This window comes from Cetorhinus maximus, chromosome 20 (assembly GCF_964194155.1).
Source record: "Cetorhinus maximus chromosome 20, sCetMax3.hap1.1, whole genome shotgun sequence".
In the NCBI taxonomy this organism is placed as follows: domain Eukaryota; kingdom Metazoa; phylum Chordata; class Chondrichthyes; order Lamniformes; family Cetorhinidae; genus Cetorhinus; species Cetorhinus maximus.
The window spans coordinates 87,076,272-87,096,861 of NC_135898.1; the positions used below are offsets into that span (position 1 = coordinate 87,076,272).

General features: G+C 49.3%; 1 protein-coding gene across 2 annotated transcripts in view; it reads right to left on the bottom strand.

Moving 5' to 3' along the window:
- Positions 1-20,590, bottom strand: part of LOC144694550 (uncharacterized) — a 188,531-nt gene that overhangs the window by 90,548 nt on the left and 77,393 nt on the right. For both annotated transcript variants that reach the window (XM_078565109.1, XM_078565108.1), the window contains exons 7-8: positions 6,244-6,289; positions 1,657-1,747 (exon numbers count right to left, since the gene is read on the bottom strand). In XM_078565109.1, coding sequence (XP_078421235.1) covers positions 1,657-1,747; positions 6,244-6,289 — 137 coding nt within the window. The remainder of the gene's footprint in view (positions 1-1,656; positions 1,748-6,243; positions 6,290-20,590) is intronic.

Below are 20,590 nucleotides of genomic sequence, written 5' to 3' on the forward strand. Positions count from 1 at the left end.
GCCGCTCACCAGCACCTCTTCCGGACACCGCATGTGCACAGTTTAACAACAATAACTTAACAACACTGGTGTGGCTCATTCAAACAAACAGGCAAGGGAAGGAAGCCATACCTGCCAGCCAGCTAAACCCACAAAGCCGGTTAAAACAAAAGCGTTCTTTTCTTTATTCTTCCCTGGGGTGTGGGCATCGCTGGCAAGGCCAGCATTTATTGCCCATCTCTAATTACCCTGAACTGAGTGGCTTGCTAGGTCATTTCAGACGGCTGTTAAGAATCAACCACATTGCTGTGGGTCTGGAGTCACATGTAGGCCAGACCAGGAAAGGACGGCAGATTTCCTTCCCTGAACTGGATGGGTTTTTACAATAATCGATGATGGTTGCCATGGTCGACATTACCAAGACTAGCTTTATAGTCCAGATTCATTTTTCCATTTATTCTTTCAGGGAATGTGGGCATCACTGGTTAGGCCGGCATTTATTGCCCATGCCCAATTGCCCTCGAGAAGGTGGTGGTGAGCTGCCTTCTTGAAACGCTGCACTCTCTGTGGTGTAGGTACACCCACAGTGCTGTTAGGAAGGGAGATCCAGGATCTGGACCCAGTGACAGTGAAGGAACGGTGATATATTTCCAAGTCAGGATGGTGTGAGGCTTGGAGGGGAACTTCCAGGTGGTGGTGTTCCCATCTATCTGTTGCCCTTGTCCTTCTAGGTGGTAGAGGTCACGGGTTTGAAAGGTGCTGTTGAAGGAGCCTTGGCGAGTGGTGCCAGTGTATCTTGTAGATGGTACTCACTGCTGCTACTGTGCATCGGTGGAGGAAGCGAATGTTGAAGGTGGTGGATGGGTGTCAAACAGGTTGCTTTGTCCTGAACGGTGTCCAGCTTCTTCAGTGCAGTGGGAGCTGCACTCATCCAGGCAAGTGGTCTGTATTCCATCACACTCATGACTTGCACCTTGTACAGGTTTTGGGCTATCAGGAGGTGAGTTACTCTCCACAGGATTCCTAGCCTCTGACCTGCTCTTGTAGCCACAGTATTTATATGGCTAGTCCAGTTCAGTTTCTGGTCAATGGTAACCCCCAGGATATTGATGGTGGGGAATTCAGTGATGGTAATGCCATTGAACATCAAGGGGCAATGGTTGGATTCTCTCTTGTTGGAGTTGGTCATTACCTGACACTTGTGTGGCATGAATGTTACTTGCCACTTGTCACTCCAAGTCTGAGTATTGTCCAGGTCTTGCTGCATTTGGACATGAACTGCTTCACTATCTGAGGAGTCGCGAATGGTGCTGAACATTGTGCAATCATCAGTGAACATCCCCACTTCTGACCTTTTGATGGAGGAAAGAAGTGGGGATATTCGCTATTAATTAAATTTAAATTCCACCAGTTGCTGTGGTGGGATTCGAACCCATTAACCTGGGCCTCTGGAACACTAACCCAGTGACATTATCACTAGGCTACCATTTCCACTATGTCCAGCCTCATTAACATATTAAAAATGACAATTCACCCCCTGCAAGCTGGTTGGCTGTCAGTCATTGCCCTGCCTCAGTCAAACTAAGGAGTTGGTGAATTGGAACAGGTTTTCCAACATACCGCTGCTTTTTCCCCTTTTAACCTCCCACCCGCGCCCAAGGTCAGTCATTTAGTTACCTGTGATCCTTGGGATCAAACTGGACAGCTTCTGTAAAGAGCTCGACAGCCTTAGAATAGTTGCCTTGTTTAGCCAAGTCAATCCCTTGCTCTGTGGGACACAATAGGCAGCGTGTGAAGTCAGGATTTACAACAATAACCAGACGATCATGGCCTCATTGGCGGCCAGGTCAAGCTCTTTGAGTCCCTCGAACATTAATCCCTTCCCTCCTCTTCCTTCAAAAAGCTGTGACCCAAGGGGTGGCATTCACCCCTTATCGATAACCTGAGGATAAAGAGTTAAGATGATTGGCAAACGGGCCAGAGGCAATGTGAGGAGTAACCTATTTCCACAATGAGTGGTTAGGGTTTGGAATGCACTGCCTAATTATGATGCTGGACACAGATTCACTTGGAACTTTCCAAAGGAAATTGGATAAATAGTTGAAGGGGGAAAAAATTGCAGGGATATAGGTAAAGAGAGAGGAGGATTAGGGCTAGGTGGATTCCTCTTTGAAAGAGCTGGCACAGGCTCGATGGGCCGAATAGCCTCCTGTATTGTACTATTCTATGATTCTAAAGGCCAAGAAGTGACACGGAAAACTCCCACTTGTTAACAGGGTCCAAGCCAGTTGGTGAAGCTGAAACTAAGACATGGAGCTTTCCTTTATTGAGAGAGTTTGTTCAGTGTCACAGCTCACATCCCACACAATCCAGTGCCCCAGCTATTTATATGATCTTTTTAATAAATCGTACAGCAATAAGCTAATAAAAAGGGGTGACAGCCCCTGATGGGGCACAGTAACAAAAATAAAACTTCTAAAGGAAACTTAATTAATTAAATTAAAACGATGTTCCCAGGGCATCCCCTTTTTATATTCTCTTTAAAAATAAAACAAATGGTCAATGAAATAAACTAATGAGAGAGGGCGATAGCCCTCGGTGGGGCACTGTAACAAAAATCAAAACTTCAAAAGGAAACTCACAAACTCCAATTAGAATGGTGCTCCAGGGGCATCCCCTATTTGTACGTGCTCAAAGACTATGAATATCCATCACCTATTTCCCTTAACCTTAACAATGTCATTGATAAGACATTGACACTGCTCCTGCACCAGTCTCCCTCTGTCTCCATTATCGACATCAATCCGGCCATCGTGGGTGGGCTTAAGAGTAAAGAGTTGAAAGCAGGTTTTGTGCACGAGACCATTTCCACCCGGACTTGCAACCGAGCTGCAAATCCATCAATGCAGCAAATCCCTTCCCTTTGGCAGTGAGGCCTATGAGTTTCATTTTCACAGGCCAAATATGCTTAGAAATACGAAAAAGAGAGAAATTCCATTCACAGTAGCACTTTAATTCTTCTCCCCTGACTACATATTACATCCAACTGTCAACCGTGGCTCATGGGTAGCACTCTCACCCGTGAGTCAGAAGGTTGCAGGTTCGAGTCCCGGTCCAGAGACTTAAGCACTAAAAGTCAAGGCAGACACTCCAGTGCAGTACTGAGGGAGCGCTGCACAGTCAGAGGTGCTTTCTTTTAGATGAGATGTTAAACTGACGTCCTGTTTGTCCCTTCAGGTGAGCACAAAAATATTCCATGATTACTATTTTGAAGAATAACAGGGGAGTTCTCCCCAGTGTCCTGGCCAATACCCCAAATACCCCAATACCCCAAACAAAATGGCAAAAAAAATTATCTGGTCATCTATCTCATTGATTTGGATATTCATTGGCCTTTGAGCACATATAAATAGGGGATACCCCAGGAGTACCATTCTAATTTGATTTTGTAAGTTTCCTTTTGAAGTTTTGATTTTAAAAAGGGTGTGAGGGATAGGCCAGAAAATTATAGGCTGGTCAGTCTGATTTCAGTGGTGGGCAAACTATTGGAAACAATTCTGAGAGACAGGATAAACTGTCACTTAGAAAGGCACAGATTGGTCAGGGACACTCAGCATGGCTTTGTTAGGGGAAGATCGTGTCTTACTAACGCAATAGAATTTTTTGAGGAAGCAACAGGGAGGGTTGATGAGGGTAGCACAGTGGGTGTTGTCTACATGGATTTCAGGAAGACATTTGACAAGGTCCCACATGGCAGACTGGTCAGGAGAGTGAGATCCCATGGGATAAAGGGGAAGGTGGCAGGTTGAATCCAAAATTGGCTCAGCGACAGGAAACAAAGGGCAATGATCGATGGATGGTTTTGCGAATGGAAAGGGTTCCCAGTGGTGTTCCACAGGGCTCAGTGTTTGGGACTCTTGCTGTTTGTTGTATATATTAATGATTTAGACTTAAATGTGGGAGGCATAATTGGGAAATCTGCAGATGACACAAAAATTGGCCGTGTAGTTAGCTGTCAACTCTGGAATTATATCAAATGGTTTCATTGAGTGGGCGGAGAAGTGGCAGGTGGAATTTAATCCAGAAAAATGAGGTAATGCATTTGGGGAAGGCAAACAAAGCAAGGGATTACTCAATAAACGGGAGGACATTGAGAGGGGCTGAGGAAATGAGAGACCTTGGAGTGCATATCCACAGGTCCCTGAAGGTGGCAAGACAGGTGGACAAGGTGGTTGAGGAAGCGTATGGAATGCTTTCCTTTATTGGATGAGGTATTGAATACAGAAGCAAGGATGTAATGATGGAACTGTATAAAACGCTGGTTAGATCACAGCTGGAATTTTGTGTGCAGTTCTGGGCACCACATTACAGGGAGGACATAATTGCTCTGGAGAGAGAACAGAGGAGATTTACAAGAATGTTGCCAGTGCTGGAAAATTGCAGCTATGAGGAGAGGTTGGATAGGCTGGGGTTGTTTTCCTTAGAACAGAGGAGGCTGAGGGGTGACCTAATTGAGGTGTCCAAAATTGAGGGGCCTAGACATGGTAGTCAGGAAAGACTTGTTTCCCTGCCAATTACCAGGGGGCAGAGATTTAAGGTGATTGGTAGAAGGATTAGAGGGGTCATGAGGAAAAGCTTTATCACCCAGAGGGTGGTGAGTGTCTGGAATTCACTGCTTAAATTGATGGTTGAGGCTGAAATGCTCAACTCATTTAAAAGGTACCTGGATCTGTGTCTGAAATGCTGTAACCTGCAAGGCTACAGACCAGGCGCTGGAAAGTGGGATTAAAATGAGCGGCTAGTTTCTTATTTTCTGTTTTTGGCCGGCGCAGACGCGATGGGCTGAATGGCCTCTTTTTGCGCCGTACTTTTCCTATGGTTCTATTGCTGTTTGTGGGATCTTGCTGTGTACATATTGGCTGCCACATTTCCTACATTACAACAGCAACAACCCTTCAAACGTACTTCGGTGGCTGTGAAGTTCCTCAGAACGTCCCAAGGGTTTGACACCGGGCCACATGAGGAGATATTAAGTCAGATAAGCTAAAGCTTGGTCAACAAGGTAGGTAGATTTTAAGAAGCATCTTAATGGAGGAGAGAGCGGCAGAGGGGTTTAGGGAGGGAAATCCAGAGCTTAGGGCCCGGGCAGCTGAAGGTACAACCACCAAGGGGTGGAGTGAAAACCGCGGTTGTTCAAGAGGTCAGAATTGGAGGAGAGCAGTTATCTGAGTGTTGGAGAAGCTAACAGAGATTGGGAGGGAAGGAGGCCAGAGAGGAATTTGAAAACAAAGATGAAAATGTTAAAATGGAAGCGACGCCAAACTGGAACAAACATAGGTCACCGAGCACAGGGGTGATGGGCGAATGGGACTTGGTGCGAGTTCTGAGACGAAGAGCAGAGTTTTGGATGGGTTCAAGTTTATGGAGGGCGGAGAACGAGAGGGCGGTGGGGAGAGCATTGGAATGGTCCAGTCCAGAGGCAGCTATGGCATGGATGAGGGTTTCAGCAGCAGATGAGCTGAGGCAGGGGTTGGAGATGAGGCGATGTTACAGCGAGGGAAATCAGACGTCTTGATGACGGAGCAGATTATTTTTATTTAATCACGGGATGTGGGTGTCGCTGGCTGGGCCAGCATTTATTGATCATCCCTAGTTGCCCTTGAGAAGGTGGTGGTGAGCTGCCTTCTTGAATCGCTGCAGTTCCTGTGGTGTAGGTACACCCACAGTGCTGTTAGGAAGGGAGTTCCAGGATTTTGACCCAACGACAGTGAAGAAACAGCAAAATATTTCCAAGTCAGGATGGTGAGCGGCTTGGAGGGGAACTTCCAGGTGGCGGTGTTCCCATCTACCTGCTGCCCTTGTCCTTCTAGAAGGCAATGGTCGTGGGTTTGGAAGGTGCTGCCTAAGGAGCCTTGGTGAATTCCTGCAGTGCATCTTGTAGATGGTACGCACACTGCTGCTGCTGTGCGTCGATGGTGGAGGGAGTGAATGTTTGTGGATGGGGTGCCAATCAAACGGGGCTGCTTTGTCCTGGATATGGAGTCAAAAGCTCAACTTGGGTATAAATGGTGTTCCAAGATTTTAAACAGTCTGTTTCAGAGTCAGAGAACAGCCAGGGAGAGAGCAATCTTACTGCCAAAGAGGTCGAGGCAGGAATTAAGAATTGCATTTCCTATAAAGAATGTTTTTAAAGAGGCATAGAAAAAAAAAGTGGCTAACACAAGATTACTAAAATACTGTAAACTTTTATGTACAATGACCTACCAGCCAGCTGCCTGCTTTTCAGTATTAATGGGTCCAAATCAGTGAGCTGAAAAGTGAATTAAAAAGCCTCGGATCAAAAACTGGCTAAATAAAACAAAATAAAAACATTCTTTATCTAAAAGAAACAAAACGTACCATCAAATGAACTCAAGACAAGATCAGCGAAAACCTGGGAGAGGGGCAAGTGGCAAATTGCATTTCATACACAAATGTAACCTCCCTAGGTTATCAGTGTTCCATTGTACGAGCTACGCAGTGAGCACCAGGGGCTAGTCCACCAAGGTGAGGGTTGCACCATGACTGAGACAGACTCTATCCCTTACCCCAGCAGCCACAGGAACCCTCTCTCCGAGAAGGGGAACTCTGGTCATCGGTTATTTTAGCCGAGGAAACGTTTGATTCAGTAATTACCGTGAACGGCCAGCACCATCATTATATAATTATTATGATCATCATGTGCTTGCTGTGCCATTAGCTGCCACACAGATGGAGCATGGCGGTAATGTTGAGGTGCCAGCCTAGCCAGTTCCTTCAGTTACTCCCTGTGAGGGAATAATCTAAGTCGTTCACAAGATCAGTGAGCAACAACCCATTGTTCCAACTTTCTCTAAGTCGGCAGCTGCTTATTTTAACATTATCCAACTATCTAAATCTAAAAAAAAGACAGAAATAATGGTCTCTCTCATGTTATTAACTTGTGTAAAACATGGGCAAATCCCAACTGAACTAGTGCAACAGGCCACACATTCCAAAACTTCAACACACTAGATTCATGCGTTAGGCATGGACGCAATTCACTTCCAAATAATCACACTTTGCAAGGTTCCACTTGCATTCGCAGTGCCCAAGTGCACCGGAATAAAACCACAGGGGTCCACATAGAACTCAGCAACACATCACAGGGGATAATACTGTTTTCATCTTCTCTCCCACAAAATGAATAGCTGGAGATCGGAAAAAAAGTCTGCTTCCAAACAGGGAGAGAAAAAGAGAGGAGGAAGACGAAAAAGTGAAAGGGGCAGAGGACAAAAGTGAGAAAGGAGAGAAAGAAAAACAATAAACAAAAAAGAGAGCAAAAGAGGGAGGGCAAAAAAGAGAGAGAGAGGAAGGTTAAAAAAGAAGAGAGAAAGAGATAGTAATTTTAATTTGCTTACGTTCCACCATTTTTAAGAGCATCACCATCAAAGGAAGAGGTTTGAAGGTGGAGTTGCCTCCAGCTGTTCCCTCCGTCACCCTCTGAGAGATAGTCTTTCGCTCAGGGTCTTCCTTCCATTTCCAGAGCATTATATCCAGCTCCCCTTAGACCTTGACATCAGTAAACCTTCCCAAAAATCACATGGGTGAGTCGGGCCTGTCACCCCAACCACAAAACCAACCGTCTCCTAACAGCAACCTACTGTCTCTTAAATAACTCTGCCATGCCCAGTAATCTGTTGCTGATGACTCTTTATGTGGGGTGTATTCTGACACAAATACTAAGCCCTTCTATTCCTAGCTTGTATCAGTGACCTCTTGTCATATCATAGTTTAGAGCAAAGTGATTTACTGGATTTACCATTTCCAATCTGGTTTATAGACCTTCGCAGGAGATCCCACATCATTGGGGCTCTTTACACAGTGAAGAGTGCCAGTTTCTGTTAGTCTTTTCTCATAACACACTCCTTGAATGACAAGAATCAATCAGCCTGTGATTTTTACCCCAGGTCTGCTACATTACCAGCAGCGCTGGCTAGAAGAATCCTCCCATTAAGATTTACAATTTGGTGATTCAACAGGGGCAGGAGGAGGCCCTTCAGCCCCTTGAGTTCCTTCTGCCATTCAGTTAGTTCATTGCTGGCCTGTGACCACCTGCCTTGGCTCTGTCACCCTTCAATGTCCTTCCCTGACAAAGATCTGTCAATTCAGAAAGTTAAAAATAGATCTATCAATATGGGCCACCTGTTCCACAGCAGCGTCAATGGGTAGTTAACAGGCATTGAAGTCAGATAAGCAGGTTATCAGTCAGAAAGAAAATTTAGAAGAATATTTTGCTTTTAATGAGAAATTAGGGTTAAGTGCATCAGGGCAGATACATACACAGAAACTCTAATGCACACAGGCTCTCTCACATGCACAAACTCTCAGAGACACAGACACGGGAACACACAGACACAGACACGGAAACACGGGAACACACAGACACAGACACGGGAACACACACACACACACACACACAGACACGGGAACACACACACACAGACACGGGAACACACACACACACAGACACGGGAACACACACACACACACAGACACGGGAACACACACACAGACACGGGAACACACACACAGACACGGGAACACACACACACAGACACGGGAACACACACAGACACGGGAACACACACACACAGACACGGGAACACACACACACAGACACGGGAACACACACACACAGACACGGGAACACACACACAGAGACACGGGAACACACACACACAGACACGGGAACACACACACACAGACACGGGAACACACACACAGACACGGGAACACACACACACACACAGACACGGGAACACACACACAGACACGGGAACACAAACACACAGACACGGGAACACACACACACAGACACGGGAACACAAACACACAGACACGGGAACACACACACACACAGACACGGGAACACACACACACAGAGACACGGGAACACACACACACAGACACGGGAACACACACAGACACGGGAACACACACACAGACACGGGAACACACACACACACAGACACGGGAACACACACACACACAGACACGGGAACACACACACACAGACACGGGAACACACACACACACAGACACGGGAACACACACACACAGACACGGGAACACACACACACACAGACACGGGAACACACACACAGACACGGGAACACACACACACACAGACACGGGAACACACACACAGACACGGGAACACACACACACACAGACACGGGAACACACACACACACAGACACGGGAACACACACAGACACGGGAACACACACACAGACACGGGAACACACACACAGACACGGGAACACACACACAGACACGGGAACACACACACACAGACACGGGAACACACACACACAGACACGGGAACACACACACAGACACGGGAACACACACACAGACACGGGAACACACACACAGACACGGGAACACACACACACGGGAACACACACGGGAACACACACACGGGAACACACACACACAGACACGGGAACACACACAGACACGGGAACACACACACAGACACGGGAACACACACACAGACACGGGAACACACACACAGACACGGGAACACACACACAGACACGGGAACACACACACACAGACACGGGAACACACACACACAGACACGGGAACACACACACAGACACGGGAACACACACAGACACGGGAACACACACACAGACACGGGAACACACACAGACACGGGAACACACACAGACACGGGAACACACACACAGACACGGGAACACACACAGACACGGGAACACACACACACAGACACGGGAACACACACACACAGACACGGGAACACACACGGGAACACACACACAGGGGAACACACACACACAGACACGGGAACACACACACACAGACACGGGAACACACACACACAGACACGGGAACACACACACACAGACACGGGAACACACACAGACACCCACAGACACGGGAACACACACACAGACACGGGAACACACACACAGACACGGGAACACACACAGACACGGGAACACACACACACAGACACGGGAACACACACACAGACACGGGAACACACACACACAGACACGGGAACACACACACACAGACACGGGAACACACACAGACACGGGAACACACACACAGACACGGGAACACACACACACATACACGGGAACACACACAGACACGGGAACACACACAGACACGGGAACACACACAGACACGGGAACACACACACAGACACGGGAACACACACAGACATGGGAACACACACACACAGACACGGGAACACACACACACACAGACACGGGAACACACACACACAGACACGGGAACACACACACACAGACACGGGAACACACAGACATGGGAACACACACACACAGACACGGGAACACACACACAGACACGGGAACACACACACAGACACGGGAACACACACACAGACACGGGAACACACACACAGACACGGGAACACACACAGACACGGGAACACACACAGACACGGGAACACACACAGACACAGACACACACACACACGCACAAGGGGACACACAAGTGCACGGGGACACACACACATGCGGACGCACACACACCCGGGACACGGACACGCACACACTGGAACACACACACACACGGGAACACATGGGGACACACACACACGGTAACACACACACAGGGGACACACACACATTCCAACACACATGGGGACACACACACGGGCACACATTCAGACACACATGCACAGGTACACACAGACACGGGAACACACACAGACACGGGAACACAGACGGGAGCGCACACACAGACACGGGAGCACAGACACAGGAACACATTCAGACACACTCAGGAACACACACACATGGGAACACACATACTCATGGGAACACACACGGGAACACATTCAGACACACGCACAGGGACACATAGACCCACATATTCAGACACACAAACACACAGACAAGAGAACACATACAGACACACACACAGGAACACACACTCACACACAGACACATGCATACATGGGAACACGCACACACGAATACACAGACACACGGGAACACATGCAGACACATGCACAGGGGAACACATACAGACACACACAGGGACACACACGCACGCACCGGGACACACAAACAGAAACACACACGGGGACACACACACACGGGGACACACACACACACACGGGGACACACACACACACGGGGACACACTCGCACACACGCGGAGACACAGGAATACGGGGGGACTCACGCACGGGGACACATGCGTACACGCGCACGGGACACACACGGACGCACATGCACGGGGACACGCACACACGCACAAGGGGACACACAAGTGCACGGGGACACACACACATGCGGACGCACACACACCCGGGACACGGACACGCACACACTGGAACACACACACACACGGGAACACATGGGGACACACACACACGGTAACACACACACAGGGGACACACACACATTCCAACACACATGGGGACACACACACACGGGCACACATTCAGACACACATGCACAGGTACACACACACCCACATATTCAGACATACACACACACACAAACACACACGGGAACACACACACACGCAAGGGGACACACATGGACACACGGACATGGGGACACACACACAGGGACAAGGGGACACACACACACACGGGGACAAACAGACACGGGGACCACACACACACAGGAACACACACACATACACACGGGGACACACATATACAGAGGAACACACAAAGAAACGGGAGCACAGACACAGGAACACTCACACGGGAACACGCACAGACATACACACACACACACCCACCAATTCAGAGACACACCTGCATTCAGAGACACACACACGCGCGCAGACGGGAACACACACACGGGGTGGGGGGGAACACAAGGACACACACACACGGGAACACACATACACACTGGGGCACACACACACCCACACACACACAGGAAACACACCAAGACACGGACACACACACGGGAACACACACACACACAGACACGGGAGCACTGACACAGGAACACACACACGGGGCACACGGGAACACAGACACACACGTAGGGGAACACAGACACACACACACAGACGGGAACACACACACATGCACATACACAGGGACACACAGGGACACACAGACATGCACACAGAGGGACACTCACATACGGAAACACACACAGACACATTCAGACACACACGGGAACAAACAGACAAAGAGACGGGAGCACAGACACGGGAACACACACACACACACACACATTCCGTGACACACACACATTCCGTGACACACACACACACACACACATTCCGTGACACACACACACACACACACATTCCGTGACACACACACACACACACACATTCCGTGACACACACACATTCCGTGACACACACACACACACACACATTCCGTGACACACACACACACATTCCGTGACACACACACACATTCCGTGACACACACACACATTCCGTGACACACACACACACACACACACACACACACATTCCGTGACACACACACACACACACACACACACACATTCCGTGACACACACACACACACACACACACATTCCGTGACACACACACACACACACACACATTCCGTGACACACACACACACACACACACACACATTCCGTGACACACACACACACACACACACACATTCCGTGACACACACACACACACACACACACATTCCGTGACACACACACACACACACACACACATTCCGTGACACACACACACACACACACACACATTCCGTGACACACACACACACACACACACATTCCGTGACACACACACACACACACACACACATTCCGTGACACACACACACACACACACACACATTCCGTGACACACACACACACACACACACACATTCCGTGACACACACACACACACACACACACATTCCGTGACACACACACACACACACATTCCGTGACACACACACACACACACATTCCGTGACACACACACACACACACATTCCGTGACACACACACACACACACACATTCCGTGACACACACACACACACACATTCCGTGACACACACACACACACACATTCCGTGACACACACACACACACACATTCCGTGACACACACACACACACACATTCCGTGACACACACACACACACACATTCCGTGACACACACACACACACACATTCCGTGACACACACACACACACACATTCCGTGACACACACACACATTCCGTGACACACACACACATTCCGTGACACACACACACATTCCGTGACACACACACACACACACACACACACACATTCCGTGACACACACACACACACACACACACATTCCGTGACACACACACACACATTCCGTGACACACACACACACACATTCCGTGACACACACACACACACACATTCCGTGACACACACACACACACACATTCCGTGACACACACACACACACACATTCCGTGACACACACACACACACATTCCGTGACACACACACGCACACACATTCCGTGACACACACACGCACACACATTCCGTGACACACACACGCACACACATTCCGTGACACACACACACACGCACACACACACATTCCGTGACACACACACACACGCACACACACATTCCGTGACACACACACACACACATTCCGTGACACACACACACACGCACACACATTCCGTGACACACACACACACACACACGCACACACATTCCGTGACACACACACACACACACACACACACGCACACACATTCCGTGACACACACACACACGCACACACATTCCGTGACACACACACACACGCACGCACATTCCGTGACACACACACACACGCACGCACATTCCGTGACACACACACACACGCACGCACATTCCGTGACACACACACACACGCACGCACATTCCGTGACACACACACACACGCACGCACATTCCGTGACACACACACACACGCACGCACATTCCGTGACACACACACACACGCACGCACATTCCGTGACACACACACACACGCACGCACATTCCGTGACACACACACACACGCACGCACATTCCGTGACACACACACACACGCACGCACATTCCGTGACACACACACACACGCACGCACATTCCGTGACACACACACACACGCACGCACATTCCGTGACACACACACACACGCACGCACATTCCGTGACACACACACACACGCACGCACATTCCGTGACACACACACACACGCACGCACATTCCGTGACACACACACACACGCACGCACATTCCGTGACACACACACACACGCACGCACATTCCGTGACACACACACACACGCACGCACATTCCGTGACACACACACACACGCACGCACATTCCGTGACACACACACACACGCACGCACATTCCGTGACACACACACACACGCACATTCCGTGACACACACACACACACACGCACATTCCGTGACACACACACACACACACGCACATTCCGTGACACACACACACACACACGCACATTCCATGACACACACACACACGCACATTCCGTGACACACACACACACACATACATTCCGTGACACACACACATTCCGTGACACACACACACACACACACATTCCGTGACACACACACACACACACATACATTCCGTGACACACACACATTCCGTGACACACACACACACACACACACATTCCGTGACACACACACACACACATTCCGTGACACACACACACACACATTCCGTGACACACACACACACACACACATTCCGTGACACACACACACACACACACATTCCGTGACACACACACACACACACACATTCCGTGACACACACACACACACACACATTCCGTGACACACACACACACACACACATTCCGTGACACACACACACACACACATTCCGTGACACACACACACACATTCCGTGACACACACACACACATTCCGTGACACACACACACACACACACACATTCCGTGACACACACACACACACACACATTCCGTGACACACACACATTCCGTGACACACACACACACACACACACACACACACATTCCGTGACACACACACACGCACATTCCGTGACACACACACACACACATTCCGTGACACACACACACACACACGCACATTCCGTGACACACACACACACACACACACATTCCGTGACACACACATTCCGTGACACACACACACACACATTCCGTGACACACACACACACACACACACATTCCGTGACACACACATTCCGTGACACACACACACACACACATTCCGTGACACACACATTCCGTGACACACACACACACACACATTCCGTGACACACACACACACACACATTCCGTGACACACACACACACACATTCCGTGACACACACACACACACACACATTCCGTGACACACACACACACACACACATTCCGTGACACACACACACACACACATTCCGTGACACACACACACACATTCCGTGACACACACACACACACACACACATATTCCGTGACACACACACACACACACACATTCCGTGACACACACACACACACACACACACATTCCGTCACACACACACATTCCGTGACACACACACACACACACACACACATTCCGTGACACACACACACACACACACACATTCCGTGACATACACACACACACACACACACACACACATTCCGTGACACACACACACACACACACACACATTCCGTGACACACACACACACACACACACACATTCCGTCACACACACACATTCCGTGACACACACACACACACACACACACATTCCGTGACACACACACACACACACACACATTCCGTGACATACACACACACACACACACACACACACATTCCGTGACACACACACACACACACATTCCGTGACACACACACACACACACACACACATTCCGTGACACACACACACACACACACACACATTCCGTGACACACACACACACACACACACATTCCGTCACACACACACACACACACACACATTCCGTCACACACACACACACACACATTCCGTGACACACACACACACATTCCGTGACACACACACACACATTCCGTGACACACACACACACACACACATTCCGTGACACACACACACACACACACACATTCCGTGACACACACACACACACACACACATTCCGTGACACACACACACACACACACATTCCGTGACACACACACACACACACACATTCCGTGACACACACACACACACACACATTCCGTGACACACACACACACACACACATTCCGTGACACACACACACACACACACATTCCGTGACACACACACACACACACACATTCCGTGACACACACACACACACACATTCCGTGACACACACACACACACACATTCCGTGACACACACACACACACACACATTCCGTGACACACACACACACACACACATTCCGTGACACACACACACACACACATTCCGTGACACACACACACACACACATTCCGTGACACACACACACACACATTCCGTGACACACACACACACACACATTCCGTGACACACACACACACACATTCCGTGACACACACACACACACACATTCCGTGACACACACACACACACACATTCCGTGACACACACACACACACACATTCCGTGACACACACACACACACACATTCCGTGACACACACACACACACACATTCCGTGACACACACACACACACACATTCCGTGACACACACACACACACACATTCCGTGACACACACACACACACACACATTCCGTGACACACACACACACACACACATTCCGTGACACACACACACACACACATTCCGTGACACACACACACACACACATTCCGTGACACACACACACACACACATTCCGTGACACACACACACACACACATTCCGTGACACACACACACACACACATTCCGTGACACACACACACACACACATTCCGTGACACACACACACACACATTCCGTGACACACACACACACACACATTCCGTGACACACACACACACACACATTCCGTGACACACACACACACACACATTCCGTGACACACACACACACACACATTCCGTGACACACACACACACACACACATTCCGTGACACACACACACACACACATTCCGTGACACACACACACACACACATTCCGTGACACACACACACACATTCCGTGACACACACACACACACACATTCCGTGACACACACACACACACACATTCCGTGACACACACACACACACACACACATTCCGTGACACACACACACACACACATTCCGTGACACACACACACACACACATTCCGTGACACACACACACACACACATTCCGTGACACACACACACACACACATTCCGTGACACACACACACACACACACACACACACACACATTCCGTGACACACACACACACACACACACACATTCCGTCACACACACACATTCCGTGACACACACACACACACACACACATTCCGTGACACACACACACACACACACACATTCCGTGACACACACACACACACACACACATTCCGTGACACACACACACACACACACACACACATTCCGTGACACACACACACACACACACATTCCGTGACACACACACACACATTCCGTGACACACACACACACACACACACATTCCGTGACACACACACACACACACACACATTCCGTGACACACACACACACACACACACATTCCGTGACACACACACACACACACACACACATTCCGTGACACACACACACACACACACACATTCCGTGACACACACACACACACACACACACATTCCGTGACACACACACACACACACACATTCCGTGACACACACACACACACACACATTCCGTGACACACACACACACACACACACATTCCGTGACACACACACACACACACACACATTCCGTGACACACACACACACACACATTCCGTGACACACACACACATTCCGTGACACACACACACACACACACACACAAACATTCCGTGACACACACACACACACACACACAAACATTCCGTGACACACACACACACACACACATTCCGTGACACACACACACACACACACATTCCGTGACACACACACACACACACACACATTCCGTGACACACACACACACACACACACATTCCGTGACACACACACACACACACACACATTCCGTGACACACACACACACACACACACATTCCGTGACACACACACACACACACACATTCCGTGACACACACACACACACACATTCCGTGACACACACACACACACACATTCCGTGACACACACACACACACACATTCCGTGACACACACACACACACACATTCCGTGACACACACACACACACACATTCCGTGACACACACACACACACACATTCCGTGACACACACACACACACACATTCCGTGACACACACACACACACACACACACACACACATTCCGTGACACACACACACACACACACATATTCCGTGACACACACACACACACACACACACACACACATTCCGTGACACACACACACACACACACACATTCCGTGACACACACACACACACACACATTCCGTGACACACACACACACACACACATTCCGTGACACACACACACACACACATTCCGTGACACACACACACACACACATTCCGTGACACACACACACACACACATTCCGTGACACACACACACACACACATTCCGTGACACACACACACACACACATTCCGTGACACACACACACACACACATTCCGTGACACACACACACACACACATTCCGTGACACACACACACACACATTCCGTGACACACACACACACACATTCCGTGACACACACACACACACATTCCGTGACACACACACACACACACACACACACACACATTCCGTGACACACACACACACACACACATTCCGTGACACACACACACACACACACACACACACACACATTCCGTGACACACACACACACACACACACATTCCGTGACACACACACACACACACACACACATTCCGTGACACACACACACACACACATTCCGTGACACACACACACACACACACACACATTCCGTGACACACACACACACACACACACACACATTCCGTGACACACACACACACACACACACACATTCCGTGACACACACACACACACACACACACATTCCGTGACACACACACACACACACACACACATTCCGTGACACACACACACACACACACACATTCCGTGACACACACACACACACACACACATTCCGTGACACACACACACACACACACACATTCCGTGACACACACACACACACACACATTCCGTGACACACACACACACACACACACACACATTCCGTGACACACACACACACACACACACATTCCGTGACACACACACACACACACACACATTCCGTGACACACACATACACACACATTCCGTGACACACACACACACACATACATTCCGTGACACACACACACACATACATTCCGTGACACACACACACACATACATTCCGTGACACACACACACACACACACACATTCCGTGACACACACACACACACACACACACATTCCGTGACACACACACACACACACACACACATTCCGTGACACACACACACACACACATTCCGTGACACACACACACACACACATTCCGTGACACACACACACACACATTCCGTGACACACACACACACACATTCCGTGACACACACACACACACATTCCGTGACACACACACACACACATTCCGTGACACACACACACACACACACACACACACACATTCCGTGACACACACACACACACACACACACACACACATTCCGTGACACACACACACACACACACACATTCCGTGACACACACACACACACACACACACATTCCGTGACACACACACACACACACACACACATTCCGTGACACACACACACACACACACACATTCCGTGACACACACACACACACACACACATGCCGTGACACACACACACACACACACACATTCCGTGACACACACACACACACACACACATTCCGTGACACACACACACACACACATTCCGTGACACACACACACACACACACACACATTCCGTGACACACACACACACACACACACATTCCGTGACACACACACACACACACACATTCCGTGACACACACACACACACACACATTCCGTGACACACACACACACACACACACATTCTGTGACACACACACACACACACACACATTCCGTGACACACACACACACACACACACATTCCGTGACACACACACACACACACACACATTCCGTGACACACACACACACAAACACACATTCCGTGACACACACACACACACACACATTCCGTGACACACACACACACACATTCCGTGACACACACACACACACACACACATTCCGTGACACACACACACACACACACACACATTCCGTGACACACACACACACACACACACACACACATTCCGTGACACACACACACACACACACACACACACATTCCGTG